This window comes from Trachemys scripta, chromosome 1 (assembly GCF_013100865.1).
Source record: "Trachemys scripta elegans isolate TJP31775 chromosome 1, CAS_Tse_1.0, whole genome shotgun sequence".
Lineage (NCBI taxonomy): Eukaryota > Metazoa > Chordata > Testudines > Emydidae > Trachemys > Trachemys scripta.
In genome coordinates, this window is record NC_048298.1 from 174202686 (window position 1) to 174226362 (window position 23677).

Genomic DNA, 23677 nt, shown 5'->3' on the forward strand with positions numbered 1-23677 from the left:
TTAGATTGATTTAACCCTGCATCCGTCCACATGACGAAGCCATTTTTGTCAACTTAAAGGGCTCTTAAAATTGATTTCTGTACTCCTCCCCGACGAGGGGGTTAGCGCTGAAATCGACCTTGCTGGGTCGAATTTGGGGTAGTGTGGACGCAATTCAACGGTATTGGTCTCCGGGAGCTATCCCAGAGTGCTCCATTGTGACCGCTCTGGACAGCACTCTCAACTCAGATGCACTGGCCAGGTAGACAGGAAAAGTCCCACGAATTTTTGAATTTCATTTCCTGTTTGGCCAGCGTGGCGAGCTCAGAGGTGACCATGCAGATCTCATCAGCAGAGGTGACCATGGAGTCCTAGAATTGCAAAAGAGCTCCAGCATGGACCGAGCGGGAGGTACTGGATCTGATCGCTGTATGGGGAGAGGAATCCATGCTATTTGAAAAAATCTCCAAGGGCATGAAGGACAGAGGCTATAACAGGGACCTGCAGCAGTGCCGCGTGAAACTTAAGGAGCTCAGGCAACCCTACCAAAAAGGCAAACACCAGCTCCGGGTCAGAGCCCCAGACATGCTGCTTCTGTGATGAGCCCAAGCAACAGAAAGCTGGCATTCAATAAGTTTTGAAGTGCAGTGTGGCCTTGTCATTCCCTCCTCCTCTCCTCCACCACCCTTCCCGGGCTATCTTGGCAGTTATTCCCCCCCCCCCCCCTTTTGTGACGAATTAATAAAGAATGCATGAATTTGAAACAACAGTGACTTTATTGCCTCTGCAAGTGGTGATCAAAGGGGGGAGAAGAGGGCGGTTGGTTTACAGGGAAGTAGAGTGAACCAAAGGGGCGGGTTTTCATCAAGGAGAAACAAACAGAACTGTCACACCGTGGCCTGGCCAGTCATGAAACTGGTTTTCAAAGCTTCTCTGATGCGCCGCGTGCTTTGCTGTTCTCTTCTAATCGCAAACAGCCTAGTCAGCAAACAGCGCCAGTGAGCTTCTAAACATCCAAACGCACATTCTACCACCATTCTGCACTTGCTCAGCCTATAGTTGAACTGGACCTTACTACTGTCCAGGCTTCATGAGCCATGGGAGCAAGGGGTAGGCTTGGGTAGGTGCGACTGCGCGGTGCTGCCGGCTGGGAGAGCAGCCTGCGGCAGAAGCCTCCAGCTCGCATGATATTCCAGGCAGGACTGAATCTCCATGAGACGAAACTTAAAGAAGAGAATGACCTGGAGTCACTCCCATTTATGTCCAGGAGCCCCTGACCAACCTCACTGAGGTCTGCCAGGAGCACCCAGGTCTGCCCAGGCGCCCCGGACCGACCTCACCGAGGTTGGCCAGGAGCACACAGGAGATGACGATGATGGCTACCAGTCATACTGCACCATCTGCTGCCGTGAAGGCAAGGAGCTGCTGCTGTGTAGCGATCCAGTACCACGTCTGCCAGAAGCACTCAGGAGACATACGGTGACAGTGAGCTGAGCGGGCTCCATGCTTGCCATGGTATGTCGTCTGCACGGGTAACCCAGGAAAAAAGGCAAGAAACTATTGTTTGCCATTGCTTTCACGGAGGGAGGAAGGGATGGGGCCCTGACCACATGTACCCCAAAACCACCCGCGACAATGTTTTTGCCCCATCAGGCATTGGGAGCTCAACCCAGAATTCCAATGGGCAACGGAGACTGCGGGAACTGTGGGATAGCTACCCACAGTGCAACGCTCTGAAAGTCAACACTAGCCTTGGTACTGTGAACACACTCCACTGACTTAATGCGCTTAGTGGGGACACACACAATCGACTGTATAAAATCGATTTCTAAAAAATCAACTTCTATAAAATCAACCTAATTTCTTAGTGTAGACACCCTACTTTTTTTTTAAATAAAAGTTTTTTATTCCTTTCTCATTCACTGGTTTGTTGTTTAATGAACCCTATGACACACCGTACCTCACAGTAGCACCCTGGTACCTCCATATTCACCACTGTCATATATAATCATTGCTACATTCACTGGGAGGTCAGTAATACGACGTCCAGTGGCCAATTGATTACATTGAAATGTTGGTTAATTTGCACAAAACACAGAGCACAAAAAACACCAACACTTAACAGAAGCACCACATGAAGGTTGTCGTCTTGCTCCCGTGTGTGTGTGTGTGTGTGTGTTTTGTGACCCATAATAGTGCAGGTATCCCACTGCCCACAACAGGAACCATCCTGACTCACTTCCTGCATGACCAACATCGCCCAATCATCCTCCAGATTGGCCTGGAAGTGCCTCTTGTGCAGTCAGTGCCAAAGCCACGATGGAATTTCTGCAAGGCTGACTGGCCAGCATACACTTCAGAAACAGAGCATCTGATTCCACAGCAAGAACCGATACCTAGAAACTCTGGCCATTTTACAAACACCCTAAAATCGACTGCTAAGAAGTACATCCCGTGCGGTCACTGCAACACTTTCACCTTCTGCTGGACAAAGGAATCCAAGTCCCTCTTGAGGGAATATGAAAGGAGCGGTGACCCAGATAAAATCACTGCGCTGCTTGAGTCCTTGAATTCGGCATGCCTGGAAAGGTGGAAAGAGACTGTTGAAAACCTTGATTTCACCCATTTGAGCCATAAGGCATGGGCTCTTTTGTGGCAACTTAGAGGATCCCAGTGACTCCCAGCAAAGGTGACCGCAAATGCTATCACCTCTCATCTTCTTTCTAACAGCAAGAGACTGACAGACAAGAATTCATGCCAGGAGGTCCAGCAGGAACTCTACAGAACCCTCCCTCCCCCCCTCGCCAATGCTTGGAGGAATCCCCACTCTCCTCTTCATATTCTGTTGAGGAAATCAATGTTGCGTTGTCAGAAACCAAAAGCCAGAAAGCAGCAGGGGCTGATGGCATTCCTCCAGAATTTCTCAAGAACCTGGGGAGAGGGAGATGGGAATGGCTGGTGGTGCTTTTTATTGCCGTGCATAAAACCAGAGAAGTGCCAACAAGCTGGCTACAGGTAATAGTGGTTGGCCTACTGCAGCCTGGGAAACCCCAGAGAATGCAGCCAGGTACCACCCCATCTCTCTCCTCTCAACCACCAGCAAGCTTATGGAACGGGTGCTGCTCCACCATCTGTCTGATATAATCGAAGAGATCCTCTCAGCAGAGCAGGCAGGATTTTGCCCAAAGATAAACTGCTGTGACCAAGTAGCTTCACTTACTGGCCACATTGAGGCAGGATTCCAATGTAAGTTAAAGACAGGAATTGCCCTTGTTGATCTGTCCTCAGCATATGACACTGTCTGTTCTCCTCAAGATCTCCCGCGTCATTCACTGCCAGCAAATGATCTGCCTTTTGGAGGCAATGACTGGGGACTACTGCTTTAAGGTACACCTCAATGGCCAGATCAGTAAACCAAGAACTCTTAACTCGGGCATCCCTCAGAGCTCGGTCCTGGCCCTGATATTTTTTAATTTATACACAGTGGATATACCAGTGACGGAGTCAAGGATATTCATCTATGTGGATGACATTGCCCTATCTGTTCAGCATACAAGCCTTCACACCATCAGCTGCACCCTAACCCGAGATCTTAGCACAATGGCTGATTATTTCCAACACTGGAAATTTAGGCCTAACCCCCCCCCCCCCCCAAAAAAAAAAACCATGGTAACCACTTTCCATCTGAACAATAAAACGGCTAATACCAAACTTGATGTGCAGTTCTGTGGTGAAAGAGTCAACCAGGAGGCTAATCCAAAGTATTTTAGCATTACACTGGACCAGAGTTTGACCTTTCAACAACACCTCGAGAACACTTGTGATAAGGTCAGGTCTCGTGTTGAGCTTATCTGAAAATTGGCCAGAATATCATGGGACTCCAGTCCATGGACCTTACGAACCACAACAGGTACCTTGGTATATTCTGTAGCTGAACATTGTGTGCCTCTGTGGTCTCACAGCTGTCACACTAAACTCCTTGACACGCAACTCAATAACGTTATGCGCAAAGTGTCAGGGATGCTCAGATCGACTCTAGTCGACTGGCTCCTGGTCCTACTGCATATCCAGCCTCCACAGATTAGAAGAGCTGCTCAGACATCTCTCTTTCTTAACCATGTCAATGCAAACACAAGGATCCCGCTGCACCACGACCTGCAGAACCCGCCAAAGACAAGATTAAAATCCTGCAACCCTCTGTGGAACTGTATCAAGACCTCAGCACCCAACTTTGATGCTGAGGCTCAATGGAGAGTCACATGGAGTGTTTCGACCGCTTACAAAACAAACAGTTCGTCACTAACACTGCCGAGGAACCACAGGGTTTTGATTTATGTTGGAAAGACTGGTGCAGTTTGAATCGCATCAGAACATCTCATGGGAGATGTGGACAAATCCTCTTTAAATGGAAAATGAGGCAAACACCTGTATGTGACTCTGGTCACCAGGCACAAACGATGGAGCACATCATATCTGAGTGTGCCCTTCATTCTTTTGCTGGGGGCTTGAAGGACATTTACTGCTGCAGCAATGTGCTGGCTAGCAAACTTAGATATAAATTTGTAGTTATTGGTACCTCCAAAGCCATACAAAAGAAGAAGACCACTGTCATATAATTATTATATGGTTTTGTACAAAGTATGTCTTGTGAGGTATCATTATAAAGTCTTGATCTGTTGAATATTAATATCCTGTTGGATTGTATATGTTATCATGGTAAGTGAACTTCTGAAGTTTTGCAATGTGTGTATTACTGAAATATGTTGTGAGGTTGGAACACCCACAACCAGTCTTTTAAGTACAACAATGAGGTAGCAAAACAGCGTTAATGTCTCACCAACACCCATCAAGGAAAGAATCCACTATCCCAGGAACTGTATACAATGGAGATGTCTCAGAGAGAGCACATATAAAATGGAGGCTGCTAGCAAAAGATTTTTCCAGCAAGCTGGTAGAAACTATAAAAGTGGGGAAGTGACATCATGATTTGGCTTCACTTCCCCCACAACTCAACACTGGAAACACATCTGGAGGACAAAGACTTTGAACCAGGCTGTGTATTAAGGAACTGTAACCCACTTGTACCATCTGTCAGGGTGAGACATTGCTTGATTCAAATCCTGCTTAGTTTGTAGAACAAAGACCGTTAATTTACTTTTATTTCTTAGGTAACCAACTTTGATCTCTATGCTTGCTACTTATAATCACTTAAAAATCTATCTTTCTGTAATTAATTAATCTGTTTTATATTTTACCTATAGCAGTGTATTTTGGTTGAAGTGCTTGGAAAATCTTATCTCAGTTTACAAGGCTAGTGTGTGTCCTCTTGACATTGAGGGTGGGGTGGACTGGGTAATGAACTTACACCAGTCAGGCTTCTGACCAGTGCAAGATGGTACAGTTCTGGGGTGCCAGGCTGGGGAGCTGGGAGGAATTGGCTAGAGCCTCTCTATTGTTGGTTCATGAATGGCTGCTGAAAGCACTCATGTAACTCAGTTAGGTATCTGCCTGCCTGTAGATGTCTGTGTAAGTGAAGCACCTGTTTATGGCTTGGAAACAGTATCACAGAGCAAGTGGGATAGCCCTGGCTGGGAACAGAGGACTAAGCTGGCTGGGGACAGAGGGCAAAGCAGTACCACAGTCCAGGTTGCACTCTGGAAACCCTGTCACAAACCCTAAGATCATTACAGTTTCCAGTGGAGCTTTCTCAGAACTGACACTGTCCTTCAGAACATTCCAATTTTGACAAATTGGCAAATTCTGATGAAAAAATGTTTTACTGAAATTTGTCCAACCAGCTCTAAATCTTACTCTGGTTTGTAACTCACACCAACACAGCAAAAGCACTGCCGACTCTAGGTTCATAAAAGGTTCATTTGCTTTAACAATTTCTATTTTCCCCAGGACCTGCTGTTTTGGTTTCTTTAATTCTTGAATAATTTTGCTTTTAATGTCCTAAATGGACAATTCAGAAATTGGAAGCAATGAAATAAACCTTGGGCCACTTTCCAAACACTTCATCTCTTGAAGCTTTTGCTGCAAATGTTGCTTTCTCAGTAGAACATGAACCTTTCAGAAATATTTTTAAAGATAGAAAAATACATCAAGAAGACCATACAGGCTCTTTTTTAGATTTCTCAGCTAATTACAAAACATTAAGAAGAAAATTTAAACTGTTGCTTTTTAACACAATTTTGGTAAACTGATCATTCTTTGGATATAAAACTTTTTTGCATACCATAATGGCATTTAATAATGCTTTCTCCCATGTTAATAGTATTGATTCATTCCAGTACTCAGCTTTGGCTACTGAAGTCAAAGAACTGAACTATGAAGACTTGCCCTTGTTTCTTTTAGATTACTTTCCACATCTGTATTAAACTGATTAACTAGTGCAAAAATGTTGCATCTTGAGGCCTGAAATGATGTTGCTAAAGAGAAGCAGCATTCAATAGACCAGGGGTCAGCAACGTTTGGCATGCAGCTCGCCAGGGTAAGCACCCTAGTGGGTCGGGCCAGTTTTATTTACCTGCTGACGCGGCAGGTTCGGCCGATCGCGGCCCCCACTGGCCACAGTTCACCGTCCCAGGCCAATGGGGGTGGCGAGAAGCCGCGGCCAGCACCTCTCTCGCCCACGCCGCTTCCCACCACCCCCATTGGCCCGGGACGGCAAACCGCAGCCAGTGGGAGCCGCGATCAGCCAAACCTGCTGCATCAGCAGGTAAATAAAACTGGCCCGGCCGACCAGGGTACTTACCCTGGCGAGCCGCGTGCCGAACGTTGCCGACCCCTGAAATAGACTGTAATGTCACCATTCCAAAAGCTCTTTAGCAGTTGAAAAATATTACGTAATATTGATTACAGAAAATAAAAAGAAAACTAAAAATTCTCCTGCATGGGACGGCTTTGGAACCATTTTGAGTGAAAGAGAGACATCCTGCCTCAGTGCCGGGAACTGGACTAGATGACCTATAAAGGTCCCTTCTAGTCCTACATTTCTATGATTCTATCAGGAAGTGTGGGAAGAGGAGCTGAGGCATCAGAAACAAATAAATGGTTGTTTTGTAAAACTGAGATTGTGTGGACTGCCATCCATTTCTATCCGAGGCACCAGTCAGAACTGTTGCTTCTTCAGGGACACAGAAGAGGGTCCTTTCTGCAGTGGTTGGGCAGGTTCACTCCCATCTCTAACCTCAGGCTTGAAATATTAGACTCATCAAGGAGATGCACATGCACTCCTCAAAATGGACAAGGGTTTGAAGAGGGTTCAATCAACTCATTACCAAAGGGCACCATCCCAGCAAATGGAAATGCACAGATGCTCTTGAAGAAAATGGATCAACCTTTTTCTTGTTGAAAGTGCTTTTCTCTGGAAGAGAGTTGCAGGCAGGGCTGGCTCCAGACACCAGCGAAGGAAGCAGGTGCGTGGGGTGGCCAATAGAAAGGGGTGGCACTTCAGCGGCGGGTCCTTCATTCCCTCTTCCTCTTCAGCAGCACTTCGGCGGCCACTCAATTGGTTTTTCCTCTTTTTTTTTTTTCTTTGCCACTTGGGGCGGCAAAAAAGCTGGAGCCGGCCCTGGTTGCAGGCCCTGCTGCTATCACATTACCTAATACAAACAACCCTACCATTCTGGGCATGCTCCAGCCACACCCCTTTCTCTTATATATCAGAGTCCTGTAAAGCAGAAGACTACCAACTAAGCAAGGTGGAGCCTGCTGTTTGATCACTGACTACTGATATACAAAGCCTATGAGTCTGAGTTGACCTTCATATTTTGAATTGGGTTATATCTCTGAAGCCGTGCTGAGAGGCAGGGTATGTGTTGTGGGGAGATAGTGGCAAAGCCATTGACTTTGTGTTAGGCTGGCTGAGACTGGGAGCTGAAATGGTGACACAGTAGGAGAAACTTTTAGAAATCTGTGTAATGGGTGCCCCCAGTTATTAGGAGTGGTTTTATAGAGGTGAAGGTTTATGGATGGGATTCCTACGTGCCTGAAGATAGGGCTCTGGATCCTCCAGTCTATCTAAAACTGCTATTAAAGCTCTTTTTTTAATATGAGGTGAAGATTAGCACACGAAATTACACAAGGTAGTTTCACAGAGGACTATACTGCTGTAGAAGTGCAACCACCATTTATTAGCTATATTTCTTTCTTGGCTTTGATCTGGTTCTGTGGAAACCAGGTATTTTTCCACACCCACACCTGCCCAGATATTTCTCTATAGCTTGCATGGGAAATGTGCCCCCTCAGTTTTAATTGGCAAATAATGAAGGGGTGGATTTCTCTCTGGCATGAGAATGTGTATCTATCAAAAAACTGTTTGTTACCATAAGGGCAGGATTAAACTGGTGCATAATTCCCCTTCAAGCTATGTCTGAAATGCTTCCCCTTTCCCAATCTGGTTATTCGTTTGGTTTGTTTTTATTTATTTATTTAGTTGTGTGTATGTGTGGGTGTAGCAGAGAATCTTGCCCTGTGTGTGTGTATGTAATCTATATTTAACTTTTTTTGAAAAGCCAAGATAATGACAGACCAGCTCAGTCATGTAAATGTGTTCAGATTCCACCTACCTTCCACCATATGCAGACTAATTGTAAGCAATAAAGTTGCACAAGGTATAAACTGGTAAAACTTAGCCTGTGTTATCTATCAAAACATCAATATTAGAAAAAAGGCAGTCTATCATAATTTGATCATTCAAACTAATGTAGCCACTCTCTAGGGTTCATATCCATACAAGTTTACAATTAAGAAACCAAGTTAACCCTAATAGTCCCTTTCTCTCTCGTCTATTTAAATGATCAACCCATTTTTTAATATGGCTCTTTTGATAGACTTCACCCCTTTTACAGCTACTGCATACTACTTGCCCCACCTTAGCTTTTTATATGGGAAATATTTTAAAATCAAATTAAATTTGACATTATTTAAAACACTTTCCTAGAAAGGCCAATAAGCCAAATTTTCATTTGTATAAATTGGATTTCTCTGTATACATATAAAACTCCACTCAGCTAATCACAACTTGTATCTTCAGTTTTAGAGTTGTTTGTGATTAACATAATGGGATCCCATATTATTAGAAATCCAGAACAAAAACTGACTAACTAAATTCACTTTACATTTAGGTTAGGTAATTCTTAACCCTATATATATATAAAGGCTCATTTAAAATTGTATATAATATGTATATATAAGAAAATATTAAAGCAGTACTTGACCCAAAAAGCTTACAGTCTTGGGACAGAGTTAAAGAGAGGTTAGAGGTAAGGAATCAACTAAAAGTATTTATCATGTATGGTACTAAAGACCAGAGCCGGCTCCAGAGTTTTGGCTGCCCCAAGCAGCCAAACAAACAAAACAAAAAAAGCCGCGATTGCGATCTGCAGCAGCACTTCAGCGGGAGGTCCTTCGCTCCAAGCAGGAGTGAGGGACCATCCGCCGAATTGCTGCTGAACAGCTGGACGTGCCGCCCCTCTCCAAAGTGGCCAAGCACCTACTTGGTAAGCTAGTACCTGGAACCGGCCCTGCTGAAGACAACCATAAGTTATTTAAAAATGTCACCACCCACGTACAATGTTATACATAATTTTTTTTAAGATCACTACCTTTATGAAGCACTTACTCCACTTCTTCACTCTGAGTCTCCAAAGCATTGGAATGGAGAAATCATGTATGTGTAGAATTCAAACAGTTTTCCTGTAATTCAATTCCAGTTAAAAACAGCTAGAGCAGAGGGCTATTACAAACATTCTCCTTGTCAAAGTAGAGTACAACATATTGTACCTTTACTCAGAGCCACTAAACGCTGCAAAAATTTTGTTTTGCAAAACTGTATGTAATTATGTAAAATACATTTTATTCAAACAGCTACACAACCCAACTACAATAGCATGTATGCATACATATAAAGGTTAAAAGGAAAATAGCAATTTTCAGTAACTTCTTTTAATAATCTAAACAATTCAAATGCCTTTCCATCTAACCATTAGAATAACAACAGAATTGAATTCACTCACCAGCCAATCAACTTTAAATATATTAAATATATATATATATTTATTGGTATCCACTAACAACTATATTCTTGCTCTTATGCATTTAAACTGTAAATGTAAAATGTAAGATGAAAAGAAAAAAAAACATAACTGTAGCTGCTATAAACTCCATTAATTGCAACATTCACTGATTTGCTTCAGCCTTCCTCATGGGAAAGCATGAAATCCAAGGTTAGCAAGGTCAGATGTTATGCAAGCTGCTTTTGGTTGGTGGAGTATTTGTATAATTTTATGTTAATGTCTCATTTTCAGCTCGGAGCATTAATTATGAAGTTTAGTATTAGTGATTCCAATTTGTAAGTATTTCCTCCAAATCATCTACATTTCTATACCGCTTCCTACAGTTTCAGTGTTTACAAAAAATTCCTAGATGGGTGGCTAGGAGGCTTGTTCCCGGCTGCAGTGTAGAGTAGGGTGACCAGACAGCAAGTGTGAAAAATTGGGATGGGGGAGGGAGGTAATAGGCTTCTATATATATATAAAAAAGCCTCAAATATAGGGACTGTCCCTATAAAATTGGGACATCTGGTCACCCTGGAGTAGAGATACCCTGAGAGGCTTAAAGAAGATATTCTTAGTGGAGCCAGAGGGAGAACATGAACCTCAGGAAGTTGAAGCTCTTTTTTCCCCAAAAAGTTGTCTAAGCGATCCTTCAAACCAATCCCAGACTGTACTGAAGATGAACCCTGTGGCTTATGCCACAAAGACTTCAAATCAGGAGACTCTGGTACATCCTCCAGATCCAAAATTGGACCTCCACTCAATCCCTCCAGTAAAGTTCCAGAGATTGGCATAGCAGGAAGGGCTAGAGACACCTTTTGAACCTGGGGAACTTGAACCCAGACCTCTGATCCATCTATACACTCCCTGGAACTATGACAGTTTTTCTTCTTTCTCCTCTACTATGGCACCAAGCCACCCAGCACAAAAACCCACTCTGAGTTCCTTTTACCCATATGCTTGAGGGTGGAGGATCCCCAAGTAAGATGTGTTAAAGAGAAGCTATACGTTTATCGTTAATATGCAAGACCGTTCATCGTCTACTGAAAATACCCGTCAGCCACCTATCTGCCAGTGTTTGGCTAACAAGAAAAGTAAAGCGCTCAGAATTGAAAGCTGTGCATTAATTTTCAAGCCAGATTACTAAACTCACTTTAAGAGGCCTCAGGGATCTGTAATAATGACCAGCCAGTAATTTGTAAGTTGCTCGCTCCTCTGTTTTAGTGTTTATTTGGAAAACTAATTGATGAATTGTTTGTTTTGTGAAGTTTTGTTGTCTCCCACCTCTGTCCTTTTCCCCAACAAACTACTCCCTTATTGACTTGCTCTTGGTGTTTTTACTGTGTATATTCTGCCTGGCTGCCTCATTGACTCCTTGGAATAGTGTCTGAGCTATGTGGTATATTGAACTTGTTCTAAGAGGCAGGGTCACATTAGTTGTACATGCCTTAATGAGAATTACATGTTAGTTGATGACGCTAGATCCAGTTGCCAGTGAAGAGAGAATGCCACAAGACTAATACCTCACAAACCAATGAACCTAGCCCCCTTGAAATTTTTGCCTAGCACTGCCAGTTCAGTACTGATCTCATTTTAAGTCAATGAATCCTTGACCCCACCAATGGCTTCACTGCATAGTGACCTTCACAATTATGGTGTCATAGTAGTGCCCTATCTACTGTAACTCAGATACTGTAACAATCTGTGACATCTCTTCATAAATGTTGACTTTTAAATTAAATGGTGAATTTGGTACCACCAAAGTTTGTCTCTAGACTAAATAAATAAATTAATGGAGATATCCTATCTCCTAGAACTGGAAGGGACCTTGAAAGGTCATCGAGTCCAGCCCCCTGCCTTCACTAGCAGGACCAAGTACTGATTTTTGCCCTAGATCCCTAAGTGGCCCCCTCAAGGATTGAACTCACAACCCTGGGTTTAGCAGGCCAATGCTCAAACCACTGAGCTATCCCTCCCCCCATGAATGGCTTTCCATGGCAACTATCAAATGTGTAATAGTGCCTATTGGATAAATAAAACCTTTGAAGGCATCCTGTGGAATGTTCTTCCAAACAGAGTACTAAAGGTCCCAAAGAACATCAATGAAAGGTCCCTACTGAGTAGCAAATGTCACTGAAGATTATTTGTCAAGCAATATGACTAACATCACACTTTGATCTCATCTCATTGGGCTCCAGTTTATTTAATGTGTCACGCTTTCTTATATTTCACCTCAGCTGTTCATGTTTTAACATTTAAAGGCCTTGCTTCCACTACATCTGAAACTGTAGTAGTGCAGTAATCTGAGATTACTGTTAGGTGGCTTTCTTTTTATATATCTTACTTGACGAGGAAAAGTCATTGTAAAGTTTGTCAACAAGATCAGCTTTAAGTGTCTTGCATATTAAACTATTTTGTTTTCATTTGGAGTATTCAATTCCATTGTGGATGGAAATATCATTACAATTTAAGTAATAGATATTGTGACTCCCACTGTACACTTAGGGTCAAATACTGTCTGTGGTGTGTTCATGGAGAATGCAGCTGTACAATCAGTCCAATACTGCCCTATGTCAATGCACAGAATGCCCATTGACATCAATAACATGGCTGTCTACAGGAGTTCTGTGCATGGATCAAGAGCAATATATGGCTTTCACAGTAGAACATTCAATTGTTTTTTCTTTGAGTAAGTTGACCAACCCAATTTCAGTCATTTTATATTTTCCCCTTTTATTCCATTTTAAAACTAAAATGCAGATTTGTTCACCCAAAGCAGGAGATGGGCACAAACTACTTAGATGAGAGATGTCAAACAGAGATATGAAAGTGATCTGTAACTAATTCATATTTTTGCTGTAAAATCTGAGTGAGGCAGCCTTATCAGTTAAAATCATAACAGAAAAATGGAAATGAAAGGGTTTTCTTTTCCTAAGATACCTACTGACTCACAAAGTTCTTGTTGCATCTGTCAATTAATCCTATGGAGATATCTCAGATTATGAGCTGAAAAATGTGGAAAACATTTTTTGTTATTCCAGAAACAAAGATTTTATGTTAGAATACTTTTCAGTATATATGCCCAGGATACGTTATAGTATGGGCCCGAACCTATACATACATTAATATATTCAAGTCCTATTATCATTTGGGGTTTTTTTTTTTTAATTGTAAGCTCAGTAGAAAACCATAACCACCACTCTACAGTTTGTACAGAAAAATGACAGGTGTTTCCATTTCTGGCTGTGGGAGGGTTGAGGATAGTTTATCAGGAAAATTGAAATGCATATGCCCCTTGCATGTGGTGCAATCTGCATCAATCGCTAGCCCCAGCTTGGGTGCTCACTAATTGGATGTTATGCTAAATCAGACACAGTCGGTTTATTTGACTTTTACCTTTTGTCTTGGGGTTTTAAGATTTTAACTTTTTTCTCTTTTTCTTGGGGAATAACACTTATCAAGTTCTGCAACATACAACAGCTAAAATAAAAAAGACAAAATTTAACACCTTTCTGCTGTAGAGACACTTGAGACAGACTGGTAACTCTGCCTTGCAATGTTATTATGAACTGAATACAGTGAAACCTGTTAATAATGATGTTATATGGGAGCAAGGACTTGGTTCCTCAATCCTTGTCATGGTGGACTGTGGGAGACTTTAATTAAGGATGTGTCACAAGCAGAGAACGTGGCTGTTTGCACAATGCCTAGCACAGTGGGATCCTGGACCATAACCAGGGCTCCTAGGCATTATGGTAATACAAATAATAGTGACATTTAAAACTAGTCCTACTGGTCTTATTTGGACTCTTATCTCAGGATTATGAGATGTTGGCGGAAAGTGACCTTATTTATCCATCCATGCTGTCAAATGTAAAGTTATTGGCTAATGAAGCAGTTGCCCTTCATAATTTAATTAAGGAAGAGGCCCTGATCCTGCATGGTTAGGGGATACTGTAGGCTGTTCTATTTGATTCAACAGAAATTAAGAGAAGATTGGGAAGATGAGTGACAGATGAAATTCACTGTTGACTAGAGCTGGGCAGGAACTGAATTTTCCATGCCACAGAAAATTCTGTGATTTTTGAAAAATTCTCTGTTACAAACAGAGCAAAAACTGAACATTTCCCACAAAACAAAATTCTGACCAGAAAAAAATCATTTTCAGTCAATCAAAACATTTTGTTTTGTTTTGATTTTGATATTTTAAATTTTGTAACATATTTTATGAAATAAAATGTCAGTTACAAAAGTTGTTTTGAAACATTTCATTCTAAAAATATCAAAATAGAATATTTCAACTTCATCAAAATCCTTTTCCATTTTTTCCCCCCTGAAATGAAATGTTGTAAAAATCAACAGATTTCCATAACAAGTTTTGCTTTTCATGAACTGGAATTTTCTGATGGAAAGACATTCAATTGGAAATTTTGCAACCAGCTCTACTGTTGGCAAATGCCAGGTAATGCACATTGGAAGGACTATTGTGAATGGCTCCTACGTTTTGCTGAACTCTAAATGAACTGTAACCTAACCCAGGGGTCGGCAATGTTCGGCACGCGGGTCGCCAGGGTAAGCACCCTGGAGGGCCGGGCCAGTTTTATTTACCTGCTGACGTGGCAGGTTCGGCCGATCGCGGCCCCCGCTGGCCGCGGTTCGTTGTCCCGGGCCAACGGGGGTGGCGAGAAGCCGCGGCCAGCACATCGCTAGCCCGCGCTGCTTCTCGCTGCCCCCGTTGGCCCGGGACGGCAAACCGCGGCCAGCAGGGGCCGCAATCGGCCGAACCTGCCGACGCAGCAGGTAAATAAAACTGGCCTGGCCCGCCAGGGTGCTTACCCTGGTGATCCGCGTGCCGAACATTGCTGACCCTGACCTAACCACTCAGAAAAAGGCCTGGGTATCAATGTGGACAGCTCAATGAAAATATCTCATCAATGTGAAAGTGTGGTCAAGTTGGGGCACCACACTTTATATGTAAAAGGTTGTTATAAAGAGGCTGGTGATCAACTGGTCTCCATGTCCATTGAGAGTGGGACAAGAAGTAATCAGCTTAGTTTGCTTCCAGGAAGATTTATGTTAGAAAATAGAAAAAAACTTTCTAACTATAGGAATACTGAGACACTGGAACAGGTTACCAGAGGACCTTGTGGAATCCCTGTCACTTAAAGTTTTTAAGAATAGGTTAGTCATCTGTCAGGGATAGTCTAGGTATACTTAATCCTGCCTAGTGCATGTGTGGGGTGGATTCAATGACCTATTTAGGCCCCCTCCAGCCCTACATTTCTATGAAAGCAAACAAAACGTAAAGCTATATAAACTTAGATGACTGCAGTCCAGATTTGCAGAATTACTGAGCACTTGCAACTTTCATTAAAGTGAACTGGAGATATGTGTGCACAGCTCCTCTGAAAATCAGGCATTGCTACAGTGAATTGGTGGATTTATATGATAAAGTGGGATGCAGTCATTTACATACGCTAGATCATCTCAATTGCAGGGATTGTTCTTGTTATTCTACGTTTTGATTATTTAGTTAAAGAATTGATTGCTCAAGGTCATATAACGAATTAAAAATTCAGAAACAGAGACCCCGAAAGCTGTGACTCGCATTCCTCTTAGGGTGACCAGACGTCCTGATAAAATCGGGACCATCCCAATATTTCGGTGTCTGTCCCGCATCCTGACATCCTAATTCTCCTGCTTTAACCATTAGACCACCTAAATAAAGAAACAGCTAAACTAGGCTACTAAGTACAGACTGTGTTTAACTAAAGGTTGAAGCAATACTGTTGGAAATTTCAGGGAGCATTGAAGTGAATTGTTTAGCGCAGGAAGTTTTTGTTGGAGATGGCCATTGTATATAAGGAAACCTATGCTAAGGTGTTGGTATTTTTGAGTTGTCTGAGGTAAGGTTACGGGTAAGGATTCGGATGAGGCTCCAGGTAGAGGTGTCGTAGATAGCTATGGACTGTATTGTTTAGGATTTTAAACTCTTAACAATGCCAATTTACGTGGAACTTTTCAACAGTACAAATGACAGATGCCTTTCAGTTATCTCCTAGGTAGGCAGGCAATGTAAGCATTAGGAGAAATATGTTTGTGGTTGCTCAGACTAGTAAGCAAATATGCTGCTGCTGCTGCAGTCCTATTTGTTTGAATCAGAAACAAACAATTATCTTTGTTTACTTCTCTTTCTGTGCACTAATATCAATAAGGTCAGCTACAAGTCACAACACTGGGCTTGTGCAAGCTAAATGATCACTGCAGACTAGCAGGGGGAGTTCATACACTGGTTCTGTTTTTGTTAGGGGGTCCTGCTTAAGAAGCAATATTATAAAGAAAATTCTCAGTAAAAGATTATTAGATGTAATTCCTGTTGTTCTCTGATTAAGTGTAAATTCCAATCTTGCATTAAATATACTTAATATAGAACATTTGTTGTAAATGGCACAAAAAAATCAGTTCCATCTGTTTTTCAGCAGTGCCATATGTATTACGGAATCTTAATTTGCATTGCTATGATGCAGACTGTCAGCATTTCAATTATAAATCCCTATTTCAGGAGTGTATTAGTCAGGTGTATATAAAAATGGTCATTACCACTCTGTATAGAAATGATCTGTAATTTTTTAATTATTTTACAAAATGTGAGTTTAGGTTATCCTGCTCATGCATTAAAATGGGGGCACAAATTGAAGTTTATTTAAAACGTTTTCTTTGGGGGCCCATTCCTGCTTTGATGGTACGTGAGGAAAGCAGGAATGGGCCCGCATTGGTATGTGGTTTGCATAGGGGCAGCTGTGCTCCCATGTGTGTTTGTGGGTAGTGGGGTATTGTGCTGTTTGGGTATGGGCAGCTGAGTACCAGGTGGTTGAGGCAGCTTGGTAGACAGATTACACAATATACAGGAGCAGGGGCCCTAGGGTAGGGTGAGATGGCAGACTCATACATTTAGATGTTTAAAAACTATTAAATTATCATTTTATTTTTTAAAAAATGTTTACATTGTACATATACATCATTGAAAATTATGTTCATAACACCATACACCAACACAATACACAAGTGTGGTTTAGAAGAAATCTGTTAAAATATATTAAAAATAATACATGACAGTCCAATATACTTAAGCACATGGATTTATGGGGAAATTATGTACTAAGCTGAAGGACAAAGAGCCTGGTCTTGTCTTTTGGGCACAATAATACAACAGAATTTTTTTATAAAGAAACAAACTACCACTGCTCATGTGGAGCCAACCCTTGACTGAGCATGGAGTCTGAATTACGGCTCTTAACCCTGAAAAAGCACCTTTGGATCACTGTCAAATCTCATTATTTGGCTTGCATAATACTTGCTGCCTATTCTACAGTAAATGCTTTGTTAAATACTATTTTAAAAATATATAAATTGCCTAGGCCACCTGCAATGATGGGCAAAACGTTTTATACTGCTACTAATATATCTCTGATCAGCAAATCTTAGAAGAGCAAATGTTAACAAATTGCAAAACTACCCCCACAAAAGCTAAAATAAAATAAGGAAAGAAAATAAACAAGCAAAAATATTAGACTGAAATAATCAGATGCTAAAGAAAATAACTGGGCCTACGCTGGCTCAGAGAGGTGGGGGAAGCTTGCTTTGTCACTGCTACTGCTGTGAGAATTTTTATGGTGCTGGTCATGGAACAGATATACAGTAAAATTATCCCTACCCCAATGAGTTTACAGTCTAAATGAAAACCCAAAGCCTTGTGACAGTGGTAGAGAATCACAAAAGAATCACTTCTTCTAACACTGATTTAAGAACTTTGTTAGATTATGGAAAATTGTATTTTCCCTAAAACTACTCTTCCTCCTCTTCACAGCCAAGCTTTTGCCTAGAACTTTCCCCAGCTCTCTTCTGTCCAGTTTCAGGATATATATTTAAATAAGCCATACACATATACTCACATAAAGTATTAGAACTATGAGTTTGGGTTTGAGCTTGGGGTAAAAGCTGAACAGAAAGAGGAGGAGGGGGATAGTAATTTGAATGACTGTGTGAGGGTGTAACAAGGATTGAATTGAGGGAAAAACTCTAGTGATGTTAGGGCTGCCTTCTCTTGTGAATTTATCATGAGTTTCAGGTTATATGATGTTTTTCTTAAAGCCTCAGCTTTTGGAATCATGTTTTTATATCAGCAACTCAGCTTTTATTTTTAACAAAGTAAGTTTCTAGTTCTTCCGGTTGCAGAGAAGACTTGAAATTGTGAACCCTAAAGGCTGAACAATTAGAAGGCAAATAAAAAGAAGCTCTAATTCATTTGTTAAAATCTCATGATTTTTGGGAGCTAACTTACAATTTTTGAATTCTTGTGGTTGGCAATCCTGTGCTTTTCCTGCAAACTCTGCTCACTTGAGATCAGTGGTATAGCGGTTTAAAAAAAAAAAATGTGGGTAAACTAACATAAACTCCATATTCCCAAATGAGAAGTGGGTAAACTCAGCTCACTTGCATTTACCCTCGACTGTATTATTGTTTGAGATGCCAAAATGAGGCACTGCTCACAGCATATTTTGCAGACATTCAAGATATGATCAAATGGGCTCAGCTGGACCTGACTCTCTCGATAGGTTTCAGATACACCATAGACACAAATAAACAGGTGTCTTGGGCCACAGAACCCAGCATCATATGATGAAGTGAGAAGCTCAGCTTTCATTTTAAACAAACTGTTTTTAGTCCTTATGATTGTGAAGAAAACTTGACCCAAATATGACTAATGCAGTGCCATCTGCTTGAATCTACAGAGTCTGAAAGAGGCAGGAACAGCTGCCACTAGATCATACCTGTTTCCACATCCCCTGTCAGAGCAGACCCTATCCCTACTGCTCTCCAGGGTTGGGAAGGCACATTGGCTAGGTAGCGCTTGGATGCTCCACTGCACTCTGCAGATAGACTGACTCTTACTAAGAACTCTGTTCTCTCCCACTGCTCCAAAGGTGGTATCCCTCCAATTATGAGACACCAAAAGGAGAAGACAGTCACAGTACATGTTTCATATCTGTGATCCTCCCTCTCCTTTCTTGTATGATTTTTTAGCAGTGAAATTGTTAACAATGTTGAGATTTAACTCAAAAGCCCCAGGATGATGATTTAACAATGCAAAGAGAAAAATGGGTGCTTCACTTCACATCTCTGTGCTATTGTTTCAGGCTTTCTGCAGATGGAGGCAGATACTAAGTTGACTACATTTGTTTCATGCTTTTTTACAATTTTGTCTGCAACCATACGTGGGAAGACTTTTTTTCTAATTAAAGTAGAGATTCTGGAGAACAAGATGACTGCTTCAGAAGTTGCCAAGCATGACCTGACCAAATTCATGCCATGAGGGAGGAGAGCAGAGAAAATGGAGGGATGAAATAACATTAATGGCTGGGTGTGGAAGGGAGAGATGAGCTTCTATTATTGCTAGATAGGAAGAGGAATCACAAGGGACAGGAAGGAAACTAAGGGCATGTCTACACTGCTATCCTGTTGGCAGTGACTGTCCCCACCAGGAGCGCTTCCATTGACTGAAGAGTGGCAGTGTGGGAGGCTGAGAGCCAGGGCTCTTAGCTCTCTGCAGCTCCCAGCCAGGAGCCACCTGGCTTCTGGGCTCCCTGAGCTGGGAGCAGGGAGCCTCCTGCTAGAAGCTCTAGCTGCCCCCTTTTCTTGTCAATTTCACAGCTCCATGCTGGAGCACTGAAATTGACAAGATAGCCAATGGCTAATGTAGGTTAACACAGTGTCTACATAAACACTGCCTCACTTACAGGGGCGGGACATGGCTATAGTGTATACATAGATATAATTAGGTCAACATAATCTGTGGACCTAACTGTATAGTGTAGACTAGGCCTATGACTAGGGAGCTGGTTGAAGCTAAACTGTTGCTGCTGAAGAGTAAAAGGGAGGCCAGTAGTGCTAGTGGAAGAAAGGTTACTGGAATGACTGGGTAGGAATTCCTCCTCTTCTGTAGCAACAGCTGGAGAGGATGGGTAGTAACACTAATGATTAGGTAAAAGCTCAACTGCTGCCCTGGAAGAGATGGGTGAGGAGGACACTGGTGACTGGATAGTGAGGGGAGAGAGCCGAAGTCCTGCTGCTCCTCTTGGGCCGAGTAAGTACTAGGAGGAATTAGAAGGGAAGGAGCAAGAAGGGTGTAACACTAGTGACTGAGACAGACACATGTACTGCTGCCAGGGCGCAGGGAGAAGGCAGAATGTAAGAACACTAGTGATTAGAGGGGGAGAGGAGAGGTATTAGCCTGGGGAGGGTGGACACTATATTGTGCTTGTACAGTGTCTAGGACAATGTAGTCCTGATCCACAACTGTGGATCCCAGGCACTATGATACTACAATAAGACATATTATCACTAGTGATTAGGTGGGAGCAGCTTCTGAGGAGCAAGAGAAGGAGGAATCAGAGTGGGAAGGGAGGAGGCCAGCAACCCTGGCCCCTAGGTGAGGAAGTTGCTGCTGTTGTAAAGAAGTAGGAGGGCAGTAGCACGAGGTGAGGTGTAGCCAGAGGAGAGCCGTAGTACTAGTGAGGAGCGGGGAGGAGGGAAGACAGGGCCGCTATTTACTGGCTGGGGAGAGGGAGGAGCGTGGGGGGATGAGGGTGGCAGCGGGGGGAGGCAGAGGAGGAGCGGAGGGCGGTGCGGGGCAGGGCCGCGGTGCGGGGGTGGGAGCCGAGCAGGCCGGTGGTTGGCTGTGGTGCTGGTCGGGCCGGGCTGCGAGCCGGGGGCGGAGCCGGCGGCACATTCCAGGGCCCGGGCCGGGCTGGGTGGCAGGCAGCAGCCGGGCCTGAGCCGACCCGCTCTTTCTCTCCCAGGGCTCCAGCTCCGCTGGGCGGCACGTTCGCGTCGCGCCGAGTCGGGCTCCTCCCGCCTGCGTCCTCCCCGGCTCCGGGCCTGGCACCTGCCTCTCCGCTGCCCGCGCCGCCGCCTCCTGCTGCTGCTGCTACTGCTCTGCGCCGGGGGGACGCGGCCAGCGGCGCCGGGCCGGGGCCATGACCGTGGAGCAGAACGTGCTGCAGCAGAGCAAATCCCAGAAGGTACGGACCGTGCAGCCCGCGGCCCAGCCCGCGCCGCTGGGGGAAGCCCTCCTGTGGCCGCTGGGCTACGCGAGGGCCCGGCTTTGGAGCCTGAACGCCGTGGGGGGTTTCTCCCGGCCGCTCCGCGCTGTGACCTTAGCAGGGAGCCAGCTGGGCGGTGGCGGTGCGAGCTGGACTGGGGGTGGTGGGGACACGGGGGTGAATGCTGGGCTGGGGCCCGGTGGGGGCTGTGGCTGCTGTGAGCGTTGTATGTATTGCATGATGTCTCTTCTCCATTAGGTCCTACCTGCCCCGCCCCATGAATTTTTCTCTCTCACCAGGACATATGTGGGGTGTAGCTATTCACCCAGCGCCCATTGTAAACAACTCGCCCCTCCCGCCTCCACAGCCCTCCTTTCTCTGTGCCCTCCCCTACACACCATCCTCCCTATCTTCCCCCAAAATCAATCAGCGTTTCCCTCTCTTCCCTCCAGTCCTTTCCTGAGAAGATCTTTAGAGCAGATCTCCCCAGGCCTTTATAGTTCTGGAGTGTTTTCCTTCTGTATCTTGATTGAACATGAAAGTTATGAACAAAATCTGTTTGTCTAATTATGTAAGGTTGTGAAATCAATACATTTCAGTGAGTGGATCAGTCTACTTGGAGCATTCTTTTATAGCAACCAAGGTGCCGTTTGTCATGCCTGAGGAGAAGTGGAGAGAGGACTGTCGCAATTATAACTTCTGAATTCCTTTATGTAGATGTAGTTAAAATGTGCAGATTCCCTCAGGCTGTGCTCAGATGTGATGAGTAGAGGTTCCTAAATATCCTGTGGTACACGTGTAAAAGAATAGTATCGTGTGCTGAGCCTCTAGTAAAATCACGTCCCCCCCCATCATTGTGCAGTGTGCTCTGGAGTGCAAGGTCATGTTGCTTCCATTCACTTCAAAGGTGGCTGTACTTCAGTGGTGGTACAGGTATGCAGGGCCCAGTCTTCAAACTCCCTTATGAGCAGTCCTGTTGAACTCATGAGATACTTATCTAAGAAAAAAATATTCATATGGCTAAGGATTGTAGGATAGCACCCATATTTTATAATGTGCCTTGTAATTCTCTGAGGAATTATATGCTGTACATATAAAATATGGGGTGAAAGGTGTTACTTACATATAAAATACAAATACTGATATCAGTAGATATTTAAAGTGGAAGCTATTCTGAGCATATAACAATGGCGTAATATAATGATTGTAAAATATATTTGGAGGTCTTATTAAAATTGAAGATTGTATATCTAATGACTTTGTCAATTGCATTTTTCCAGTTGGGTTTAAGCAGCTAGTGGTGATGTGGAACCTGTCAACTCTGTCACTGCTGAAAATTGGTACTATCTGTTGCTGTTCGTTGGCTAACATGAAATGAGTTGATAACTGTCTCCGCTACAGACCTTACAGCAGCACAGCTGTACCACTGCAGCTGTACTGCTGTAAGGTCCTCGGTGTAGTGACAGACGAGAGCTCTCCCATCGGCATAATAAAACCGTGCCCAACGAGCGGCAGTAGCTATGTTGGTGGGAGAGCATCTCCTGCCAATATAGCGCTGTCCATGTTGGCACTTCTGTTAGTAAAACTCACATTGGTCAGATGTGTGGTTTTTTTTATCACACACCTGACCAGCAAAAGTTTTACCGACAAAAATGCTTGTGTAGACATAGCCTTACACTTTTTCTTATCAGTGTAACTGTCTGGGGGTGGGTGGGTGAAGTATTTAATCAAAATTGTCATATCAATAAAACTCTGGTATGGATGTGGCTATCCAAGTATTAAAGTGTGTACTGGTATAGTTAGTCTCACCTTCCCATATGGGAATAACTACACCAGTACAACTGTCCTTACTGTGGGGTGGGTTGTGCTGCTTTCTCTATATTGGTATCGTTAAAGTAGTACTGCTTTCTAGTTTAGATAAGCCCTTCAAAAGATTGCTGTCACAATTAGCAATAATTTGCACTTTTTTTTTTTTTGGCAGTTTCAGCAGGGAGGGGAAAGGCTAAATGGACATGGACTAAATTTATCTTCTCATTCCTGAAGTGTTCAATACCAATTTAAATTGAAGTGTGCTAGCAAGCTACTGTTGCAAAGTCTTGCTGCCAGTGCCTGTGTTCTGTGAATAGTAGAGAACTTCATTTTCTACAACTGCAATTATGACACCTTTTGTGACCAATAAATTAACTTAAAATGCTATTACTGGTGAGATACACTTGAATAGCCCTTAATTATTGTACTGGAGCTTGTATTATAGACGTAATATCTGATAGGTCTGCATGCTTACATTTCTTTCTGTCAGTTATGTCTGACAAATAATCAAAACAATCATGGAGCTGGTCTACGCTAGAAAGTTAAATCAACCTGGCTACATTGCTCGGGGTTGTGAAAAATTCACACCTCTGAGAGGTGTATGTAGTAAAGTCAATCAAAGTCCCAGTGTAGTCATCCTTTGGTTGATGGAGGAATTCTATTGACCCTACCTACCACATCTCAGAGAGGTAGATTATGTTTTCACCCCTCAGCTCACAAAGAGCT

The 23677-nt window shown here is 43.2% G+C and overlaps 1 protein-coding gene across 5 annotated transcripts in view; it reads left to right on the forward strand.

The window, feature by feature from the left end:
* The first annotated feature begins 20832 nt into the window (after nucleotides 1-20832).
* USP25 (ubiquitin specific peptidase 25) overlaps nucleotides 20833-23677 on the forward strand; it is a 154461-nt gene continuing 151616 nt past the window's right edge. For 3 of the 5 annotated variants that reach the window (XM_034792688.1, XM_034792696.1, XM_034792705.1), the window contains exon 1: nucleotides 20841-21121. In XM_034792688.1, coding sequence (XP_034648579.1) covers nucleotides 21077-21121 — 45 coding nt within the window. In that variant the 5' untranslated portion in view covers nucleotides 20841-21076. Of the gene's footprint in view, nucleotides 21122-23677 lie in introns of all 5 variants that reach the window. The other 2 variants (XM_034792727.1, XM_034792711.1) reach the window with 2 other exon arrangements.